This window comes from Gopherus flavomarginatus, chromosome 14 (genome assembly GCF_025201925.1).
Source record: "Gopherus flavomarginatus isolate rGopFla2 chromosome 14, rGopFla2.mat.asm, whole genome shotgun sequence".
NCBI classification, from domain to species: domain Eukaryota; kingdom Metazoa; phylum Chordata; order Testudines; family Testudinidae; genus Gopherus; species Gopherus flavomarginatus.
Genome location: NC_066630.1, coordinates 3427917 through 3438788, shown reverse-complemented (window position 1 = coordinate 3438788; position 10872 = coordinate 3427917). Strand labels below are relative to the sequence as shown.

The window sequence follows — 10872 nt, the reverse complement described above, 5'->3', positions numbered from 1 at the left end:
CACTGACTCAGACTCTAAATACATTCAAAGAGTGGTGTACCCGAGATCACTTATCCACTGATGTTTTAAAAACTCCTGCACCCCAATCTGGGTCTATGCTGGTTATGTAGTATGTATATGTCTTATGAACCTTGTAACTGACACCCAAATCTGACCCCAGACGTACAGTACCTTCCTTCTTAACTTGTGTAAATTTGATTTTAAACATTAACTTAATAAAAATTTTAAATCTGTTCTTATCAGTTTAGAGACTAGTTTTGATTTTTCAAGGAATATCAGAGCCTGTCCATGGATACTTTAAAGGGATTAACTAGGGTGGGATTAAATTGCTGCCCTTGGGCAGGCCAGTCCTATATTATTACTGTTTTATTTGTTTTAACAGTGCCCAAAAGTGTCTGAGGAGTTGCCCAACATAAAAGAGACAGGCCCTGCCCTGAGGAATTTACAAACTAGTCTTAGGGGTATGTCTACACTGCAGTTAGACACCACTGGCTGGCCTGTGCCAGTGGCTGTTCACTTGTGGTGTAGACCTTTGGACTCGGGCTGTAGCCCAAGGACTGGGACCCTCCCACCTCACAGGGCCCAAGAGCCCAGGCTCCAGCCCAGCGGGTTTTTAATTGCAGTGTAGACATAGCCAGGGTGACCCCAATGTGTGAGTTAGCAGGATGGTAGAGAGGGCGAGAGGAGGCAGAAAGAACGGGTTTATAGGAGCCAAGGCTCGTGGGCAGCAGGCAGGAGTGAAGAGGTTCTTAAAGAAAAATACCCTTGGTGGGTGGGCGACTTACTCAGCTAGTCTCTCGGCAGAGGAGAGGGTAGGGGCTCTGCGGGTGTTCCAGGGACTGTTACACGTGTGTGCAGGAGAGGAGCACTGGGCCCTGTGCACAGTGGGCGCTCTCGGGGGCTGGCTCAGGTGTTCGGAAAGGCCTGGCACTGGGCTTGGCACATGCCTCTTTGACTTGCAGCGTTCTCTCCTGCAGGGAGGTGTCTGTACTAAACTCGCCTGCACCCTGCTGCCTTTCCCCGGGGCTAGGGAACGCCCGGCCGCTTTGCCAGGCTAATGCCCATTGCCCAGGCTCTGCGTGCGCCTCTGGCTGAACTCCGCCTCGCCCCGGGCCGCTCCCTCGCTGCCCCCTTCTGGTCCCCGCCCTGCGCGCCGCCTTTGTGTGCACGGATCCGGCCAGGGCTCTCTCCGCCCCCCGCCCTCCACCTGGGGCTTCCATAGGCTGCTGCCTTGTTTGCACGCCGGGCTGGCTAGGCGCTGGCTGGCTCTAGGGCTGGGCTGGAGGGATGACAAAGCAGAGGCGAGCTGGGCTCAGCCCTCCTCCTCCTCTGGCTGCCCGGCGCTGCTGTTATGGAAACCAGCCCGGCTTGCCCGAGCGGATAATGGAGCAGCCATGGCCAAGGCCAGCAGCAGCGGCGCAGCGCCCCCGGGCAGGGCGGGGGGCCCGGAGGGCCGGGACCCCTGGGAGCTGTCCCTGGAGCAGGTGCTGAAGTCCTACGAGCAGCCCATCAATGAGGAGCAGGCGTGGGCCGTGTGCTACCAGTGCTGCCGCGGGCTGGCGGGCGCGGAGGGGCGCTGGAGGCCGGCGGGCCGGATCCGGGACACGGCGGACATCCTGCTGCACAAGGACGGGACGGTGACGGCCCGCGGGGAGCAGGGCTCGGCCGGTGAGTGCCCCCGGGGCGGGGAACCCCGGGGGCCGCAGCACCCAGATGCGCGCTGACGAGGGGGGGCGCAGGACTCTCTCCGCCCCCCAGTGCGGAGGGGAGCGCGGGAGGGCTTGGCCGGCGAGTGCCGTGGGGTGGGGTGGGGGCTGCTGAGGATAATCTCGGGGCCCCTCCCCATATTGCAGGGGCTGGGGACTGGGGCCTGCTCTGCCGCCCTGTGATCACACTCTCCACAGCGGAATTTTCCAGAGCCACCCGGAGGGAAATTCCGAGCCCGGCCTGGCGGTGAGGGGAGCAGAGACCCCAGGGGTGGGGGTCAGTCTGCACCCCAGGCTCCCGCCCCCATGTCTGCCCTCCCCCACCCCATCTGGGCAGCTGCTTCTCCGGGGATCAGCGGCAGAGGGTTGCGGTGAATTGCTGTCTGCTTACAGCCCTGCTCCCCCGGCCCGCCGCGGCTGCTCAGCTCGCCGCCTGTGCAGCCTTGGGGAGGAGAGGCTCGGCTCCCCCGCTACACAGTGCCCGTGGTGTGCAAACACTTCCCCCTGGACACTGGAGACAGGCAGCGTGTCAGTGGGTGTGCCAGCTCTCTGGGCAGTACATCTAACACACAGCTGCCCAGATGGTGGGAGACCTGAGAGGTGTTTGCAGGCATCCTGCGTGCAAAGGGTTGTGAGCTGAGTGGCTGGAACAGACATCCCTGGCCATTCCCATTGCAATGTATACACATGACCTTGCACCACTGGGATGCCGTGATTGAGGTGGTCACAGTGTGTCAGGCTTTTCCATTTGAACCCCTCTGTTCTTCAGGCTTTAGAATACATAAAAAATTAATGGAGTTGAAACCCACCACTCTGATTGGGAGATGTGGGGGGAGGGCGTGAGAGAGAGGACATTTGGGGAGAATCTGTTTGGGCACTTTTTTTAAACAGTCAGAATTATTTGGCCCTAGAAAACATGCCTGCTAATAAACAGACCAGGTCCTGGAAAGTTTATATCATGTGTAACCCAGAGATTGACAAGTAATTTGCTCTTCAGACTTTCTAGCTCTTTGGGTTAAAAACTGGTGGTTAGTAATCTGTGTATTAAGAAATTTACTGACAAAATCATCTTATGGGAAAGTTAAGGTTGGGAAAGAAAGGAAGAAAACTAAATGCATTCATGTCTAAGGGTGAAATAATAATAAATATAATTAATAATGGAAATAGACCATGCCCTGTAGTATCTAGGCAGAAAATGGCAATATTAAGGGAATACACCAGATGCTGTGACATCTGAGGATATGATGCTTTATCTCAATCACCGTGCTTCCCTGGTTCTCTCTCAGCCTTAATATTAAAGGAATATCACGCTGCATGGAGAAGACAGACACACAATTACTGTGAAGCTCCTCAGTAAGATGTTGACATGTTGGACACGTGACAAGTGCATTGTTTGGGGTGTCAAGATGCAGAGATGTTAAAATTCAAAATCTGGATAACAATAGAAGTCTGGGAGTGCAGATCAGTTAGACTCTTGACCACAGTCACTGGTTGTCTTCGTTCTCCCATGTATTCTTTCTGTCAAGAAGGGCCAGGCCAGCAAAGGCAGATGCTAGCAGCACAAATTCAAAGTTTAGGAGATGTCTAAATTACATGTGTAAAAGTGAACTTTAAACTTTATTGATCATCTTTATTACCTGTTCATGAGCCAGGAGGTCAGTGCCTCTTACAAAGACACATTTCCTATTCTTGGTAGTTCTGTGGTCTATAAGTATACCCCAAGCCAGTGGAAATTGTTTGTTTGTAATTTGATGAGTGTCTCAGACCAGCACCAACAGACTAGTAGGCTCATAATAATAATGATCAGGTAATAATACTTGTACAGCACTTTTAATCTTCAGAGCTCTGTACAAACACGAACATACTACTTTTTGCCTCAGTTCTGTCGGGTAGGAAAGTATTAACCCAGTTTTGCAGAGGGGGAAGCAGACAGAGAGAGGGAAAGGGTCAGATCCTATGAGGCACCGAATCACTGTTGGAAGGGGTGAAGAGCAGAGATGCTCAGCGCTTCACATTGTCAGCCACTAACTGCTTTGCCCAATGCCACCCAGCAGTCTCAAGCTGTGAGGGAGAAATCAGGTGGTTTATGGTTAAAAAGCAAGCCTCTTGCAGCCTGTTCTGGCTGTGAGATAGCCTCATTCCTGGAATTCTTGAGGCACTTGGCCCTCAGCCTCACTACACCTGACAGCCTCCAAACAGCCACACCTGTCCTGTCAGATGCTGACCTTTGCACGCTCCACAACTGCTTATTATCAGGGTGATTCAGTGGTAGTTAGCTGAGCAATTCCAATTATCATGCCTGTGCTACTTGTGAGCTCCTCCTCCTCCTCCTGATGTTTCTGAGGATAAACAAACAGTTAAAAAAACATGAATGTGCATTTTACGAATGTATGTTACTGCTATGCAGCTCTTTGCCTCTGACACTGCCTAAACTCGGCTTGCCATCCCCAGATCTGTGCTTTTACCAGCGAGCTGAACGAGAAGGAGGCTGGGTTGTTACTCTGATAATATTGACTGAAAACTTTTCACATAAGCTCCAAAAACTGGCTGATCCTGTTCCGGGACAAGCACAATTTAAATAAATGTGTGTCCGGATACAAAAGGAAGCCACTTTTCAACACAATACTGAAAATACCGAGTGATCTGACTTTAGTCTTTGTTCATTAAATCATTATAACTCTATAGCCAGTTTTGCCCACGGGCAATGCTGATCTCTTCAGTGGGAAGGAGGCCAAGGATTGCATCATTTTAATGGTCACTGAAGGAACAATACTGCTGTGCCATGTTATGTGTAGAAGCATCTCTACTCCTATAGAAAAGCCTCCATTTTTAACATGGCTTTTGCATGGCTAGTGATATCTTGTGAGTTCAGTTTGCAGCCTCCCTCTCAACACAATGCAATTCATGCAGGGGTCTGCAGGACCTGCCATGTGTGTTTTCATGCATAGTTTACATGCTGGAAGTGCTTTCTTGTTTGCTTATTATTAAAATCTTTATTGCCTGTTCCCCAGCCAAATTTCTGTAATTCTCTCTATAAGTGCCACTCTGGGCAGCTTTCAGGGTGTTTAGAAATGGAAATGGCAAGTTGCCTCCTTGGGTGTTTAATACAAAACACACTTAAATTGTCATGAGCAGTGATAGGAGCCTGGAGCATTGTTAGGCTTCTGTGTTCATTTCCTAGCAGAGTGTTGGCTAAGTAGAGTTGCTTTAGGAGGCAGGCTCTTGGTCCGGGTAGGAATATGGATTTGCGGAGTCCTGAGACTAAGGGGAGCAGTTTTGCCCTTTTTGGTTGCTTGATTGGGAATGAGCAGCACTGGCCATATGGTCCCAGAGGTTGTCTTGTACTATTGGTGTCATAGTGCCATGGGGGGAGTAGGAGAATTTCTGCATCTGTGATTTAGGATGAGGGTGGGCAGTTATGACAAGGTTCCTCACTCTGTGTGGCCTCCCAGACACCCTGTCCCCAAACTGTAAATAATGAACTTGTGAAGCCCAGCTGTATTACAGCTGGGCCCCAATGTAGCCCCTGCCCATTGAGTGTTACATGTTTTGATGTGCACAAATTCCCCTCTGATGCAATCTGGCTTCAGGATTTAGCATATACCAGACTCCACTGGATGCAACAATTCAACATGACGCTGCAGTAGAACTGCTGATAACCTCCTAAACGTGCCCACACACTGTCAGTTTGTTTCTGCATTAACTCCTGCTTATCAGTGTTTCTGCCTTTAGCTGGCCCCTGCTGAAGAGCATCTCTGTCTGGTTAGAGCAAAGCAGCATTCTCCCAGACCAGAAAGGGTTCTAGGGGACTGGCTCCCTTCCCTAGAAAGACCTGTAAGTGTTGCCTCTGAGGCTATCAGCCCTGGTTTCTCTAAATAACTGGTATTGAATGTTAGTTCAAAATTCTACATTTGCATGGCTGAAGGTGCTGGTTTGGTGTTTGTAGGGGGAGGAGTCATTCCTCTTGGTGAGCAGGGGAATCTCCCTAGAGTTTTGAGTATCCCTCCTTTCCCCTAGCTTTAAATCTTCAAGACCCTGTCCTTAGTTACCATCCTTCTGGGCAAGGTCTTGATGCTGCTTGTAAATGCAACCAGAGGGGAGGAGGGGTGCAACTGAGCGCCCTGACATCATCCCGCACTGTCTGATAGTTCTAGCGTGTGTCTAGCTGAGAATTGCAGCAGGGCCAGTTTACAGAGAATGTTTAGGCTGCAGGGAACACCAGCCAAAGACAGAACAAGAGAGAGAAGGGATCTGTCCTAAAAGTGACATTCATTTTGATTATGCAACGTAAGTGTAGCCGGGTTGCTCCCTGGATATTAGATAGCTAAAGTGGGTGAGATTTTATCTTTCATTGGACTCAACTTCTGTTGGTGAGAGACAAACTTACTGCACAGCCCTGGGAGCCAAGACTCCTGGGTTCCTCTGCTCTGGCTTTGCCACTGACTCATGGTGTGATGCTAGGAAAGTCATTGAACTGGTCTATGCCTCAGTTTCCCCATCTGCAAAACCCACCTATTTGTCTCTCTGCAGGGCTGTGACAGTTAAATTAATGCTTGTAAAAGTGTTTTTAGACCCTGGTATAAGAGGATCTATACTAAGTGCAAAGACGTATTACTGTGGGAAGTTTACTGAATTCGTTGGGCCCATGCAGGAGTTATAGAAACCATGCCCTGGATTGCTGCTCAGCTTGTTCTGCTCACAGCAGCAGCTTCATGTCAGGACACCACTAGTATGTTTTGCGGGTGGTCTGCAGAAAGTAACTTTGGATTCACGGTGGGTACATAAAGCTGAGCTGCTGGAGGGAATTAAGTTCTCTTTGTATCTCGTCTGAGACTAAAATGAGTGTTGGGGTCTTTACAGAACACACATGATTGCCAGTTTCACACGCATGACTCTGGGCCTGCTCCTTCTAAATCCATTGGCATTTAGTTGAGGTACAGTGGAACCACAAAATAGTAATTCTCCATTTGCGTTTTCCATCTCTGTGCTGGGATTTGTCTGGTCCAAGCAGTGGTGGTATTGATGATGCTTGGGATTCTATGTGCAGGCAGCCTTTGGGCCCTCTTGTTTTTGGAGGGGCTGGGAGAAAGTTTAAATTCTTTTCTGTTGTTGTGGATGTCTGAAAATGCTCTAGGAGTCCTTAAAGGAATCGTGGATGTTGCTGTTGTTGTTTTAACCAGCCTTTCGTGGAACATCTCTCTGTTATCCTTAGGGCCCTTCGGTTTTGTTTTTTGTTTAATTTTTCCCAGGAATTTATCAATGTCTATTACCACAACAACAAAAATAGGTGAAAATTGATGGAAAAAACTAGTAATAATTTTTCTGAGTAAATATTAGGGTTTATTTTGGTGGATGGAAGGATGGGGAAAGTATTCAGTAGATTAATGCTTTGATGAATGGAATTCAATGTGGTTTGCTGCAGAACTAAAACAGAACTCAAAACATAATCTATGAGTTAAAGAAAACAACATACAGGAAAAGCTTTGTTATCTGGCATATTGGAGGAATAGGGGGTGCTGGTAAGTCAAAAATTGTGGTTAACTAAGAGTTATACTTAGCAGTGGAGGGAGGGAGTTTGGCTGGGGGTTGGGGCGCAGGAGGGGGTGCGGGGCATGAGCACTGGGAGGGAGTTTGGGTGTGGGACGGGTTTTGGGGTGCTGGATCCAGATGGTGGTTACCTTGGGCGACTCCCTGCAAGCGGTGACGTGTCCCTGCTGCTCCTAGGAGGAGGCACGGCCAGGCAGCTCTGCGCACTGCCTCCGCCTGCAGGCGCCACCCCTGCAGCTCCTATTGGTTGCTGTTCCCGGACAATGGGAGCTACAGAACCAGCATTCGGGGCAGGGCAGGTGCAGTGCAAGCCATTCCTCCGCCTAGGAGGAGCAGGGACATGTCGCCGCTTCTGGGGAGCCACATGGAGCCAAGTAGGGAACCTGCTGGCCCCACACCAACCGGACTTTTAACGGATATCAGAAATGCCAGTTTCTAGAGCTTTCCGGGTGGTAAAGAGCCAGATGACACAGCTTTTACCGTATCTCTAATGCCCAAATAAAACTTTTCATTTGAATAAAGTTTACTGTTGTAGACTTAGAACTATTAGTATATAAATATTTACATTTAACAATTGGGTCACACCATTTGCAGCGCATACACTCAACTTCATCCTTTTCTCTGTTTTTTTTTTTTAACTTTCAAATACTGCCTTGGGTTCTGAAACATATTTTGATTCAGATTTTTGTTTTCTTGCCATTTGAGTGTGCCAGATCTTTAAACCGTTATCTGCTAACAGTTTGAAATGTGTACATGATGGGTGTGAGATTCATCAGTATGTTCAGATGTGCATGCACTTCAGAATTTGCATGTGTGCCTGTTGGTTTTTTGAGTATATCTTCTAGACAAATACATAGCCTTACTTCAAAAGGCAGCTTTGCATATCCACACAGGCTAACATATCTCATGTGAAGTATTGTAGTTTCCTAATAAAACAAGTTATTTTTTATATATTTGAATGATACGAAAGTAGTGTGAAAATAGGAGAAAAAAACTTTTTGTAAAACCTGAGAGTTTTTCGGTATAAATCTGTTTAAACTGAAAACGAAGGGGCTTAGTTATCCTCAATGATTCTGACAAACAGCAATTTTACAGTAAACTCCACATCCTCAAACACGGGCGGTGCGTAATTGAGGCATGGGAAGGTTAAGTCTGCCCAAACCTTGTGCTGCTGGGGGGGGGCAGGGGGAGCAGTGGTAGATTACCCCAGGGCCCCAGCCAATTTGGGGGCCCCAGAAAAATCTCCCCCCTGCCGTGGCCCCAGGGCTGGAGAAGCTCCCACTGCAGTGGGGGCACAGAGCTTTTCTTGTCTTAGAGCCGCAGTGGAGGCTGGAGCCTTGGGGGAAGAGGCGGAGTGGGATGGAATGGGGGCGGAGCCACAGGGGAAGGGGTGGAATGGGGTGGGGCCATGATGGAAGGGGCAGAATGGGGGTGAGACTCTGGGCTCAGAGCTCTGCGGCTGTGGCCCCCAGCCAGGGGGAGGGGCTCTGGGCTTGGAGCTCAAACCAGAGCCGAGAGCTCGTTGTGGTCCTGGCGACTGCACATGTCCTTAAATGTGAGGCATATGAGGAGTAAACAGGAAGAACTGGAAGTATTAGTCTGTAAACTAAATTATGGCTTAATAGGCCTCCCAGAGATGTAGTGGGAATAAATCTCTTGCCTGGAATCTTGGCAGGAGGGGTATAGCTTGTTCAGGAAGGGCACAAAGGGAGGAGGGTTGCAAAGTACATCAAGAGTATATACACTTGTTCAGTGGTCCAGAAGGAGGTGAGAGGCAGAGCCCTTGAAAGCCTCTGGGTGAGGACAAAAGGAGAAAAAAACAGGAGCGATATCCTGGTAGGAGGAGGAGGTGGGTGAGGCATTTCAAGAGCAAATAACAGAACTATCCAAAACACAAGACCTGGTCGGTATGGGGGACTCCAGCTACCCAGACATCTGTTGGAAAGTAATACGGCACAACAGAAAATGTCCTATAAGTTCTTGGAAAGTCCTGGGGACAAGGTTTTGTTTCAGAAGGGGCAGGATGTAACCAGGGGGTCCGCCATTTTAGACTTGTTTCTGACTAACAGGGAGGAATTGGTAGCAAATCTGAAGGTGAAAGGCAACTTGCGTGAAAGTGATTATGAAATGGTAAATTTTATGATTCTAAGGAAAGGAAGGCAGAATAAGGACAATGGATTTCTAAAAAGCGCACTTTAACAAACCCAGAGAACTGGTAGGTAGAAAATCTAAGGGGAAGAAGAGCTCAGAAGAGCTACCAGTTTCTCAGAGAGACAGTACCAGGTGCATCAACAAACTGTCTCGATGCAAGGGAAACACAGGAAAATTAGTAAGAGGCCAGTCTGGCTGCATCAGGAGCTCTTGAATGACCTGCAAATCAAAAAGGGATTCTACAGAAAGTGGAAACAAGGCTAAGTTGGAGCATAGTGGAATAATACAGGCATGTAGGGACAAAATGAGAAAGGCTAGGAGACAAAATGAGCTACACTTATCTAGGGACATAAAAAGCAATAAGAAAAGATTCTGTAAATTCATTAGGAGCAAAAGAAAGACAAAGAGAAGTGTCGGTCCTCCACTGAGAGGGCAAGGAGAGCGAATAACGGATGACATAAAGAAGGCTGAGGTGTTTACTGCCCATTTTGCTTCAGTCTTCCCTAAAAAGATAAATTGCGATCAGATACTCAACACAATTAATATTAACAAAGAGGGGGAAGGAACACAAGCTAACATAGGGAAAGAACAGGTTAAAGAATACAGTAACTCCTCACTTAACGTTGTAGCTCTGTTCCTGAAAAATGCAACTTTAAGTGAAACAATGTTAAACAAATCCAATTGTCCCATAATATTTAATGTAAATACGGGGGGTTAGGTTCCAAGGAAATTTTTGGGGGGCAGACAAAAGGCATCATATACTGTACAGTACTGTACTGTACTGTACTGTGGTTGGGAAGTGCCTCAGGCTTACCTCACACAGGCACAGGCTGCTGCAGGCAAGGATGCTAGGAAGCACCTTTGCAGCAGCAGCGGCAGCTTCCCCGGAGAAGAACAGGCTCAGACTTTTTCGGGAATGCTCCAGGCCTGCCTCTTCCTGTCCCCGCTCCACTCCACCTCCACCTCTTTGCACCCCCATTCCACCTCTCCGGAGCACGCCACATTCCCTTCCCCCGCCCCCCATCCTAAGCGCCTCCAAACAGGATCGGAAAAGGATCTGGGGGTTACAGTGGATCACAAACTGAATATGAGTCAACAATGTGATGCAATTGCAAAAAGGCGAATATTGTTCTGGGGTGTATTAACAGGAATGTTGTATGAAAGACACTAGAGGTCATTGTCCTGCTGTATCTGACACTGGTGAGGCCTCAGCTGGGGTACTGTGTCCAGTTTTGGGCACCACACTTTGAGAAAGATGTGGACAAATTGGAGAGAGTCCAGAAAACAGCAACAATAATGATAGAAGGTTTAGAAAACCTGACCCGTGAGGAAAGGTTAAAATATCAGGCATGTTTAGTCTTGAGAAAAGAAGACTGAGGGGGACCTGTTAACAGTCTTCAGTTATGTTAAGGGCTGTTATGAAGAGGAAGGTCAGTTGTTCTCCCCATCTGATGAAGGCAGGACAAGA

At 48.6% G+C, this 10872-nt stretch overlaps 1 protein-coding gene across 1 annotated transcript in view; it reads left to right on the top strand.

Moving 5' to 3' along the window:
* The first annotated feature begins 1166 nt into the window (after positions 1-1166).
* Positions 1167-10872, top strand: part of SPIRE2 (spire type actin nucleation factor 2) — a 47236-nt gene continuing 37530 nt past the window's right edge. The window contains exon 1 of the mRNA XM_050923288.1: positions 1167-1668. Coding sequence (XP_050779245.1) covers positions 1395-1668 — 274 coding nt within the window. The 5' untranslated portion in view covers positions 1167-1394. The remainder of the gene's footprint in view (positions 1669-10872) is intronic.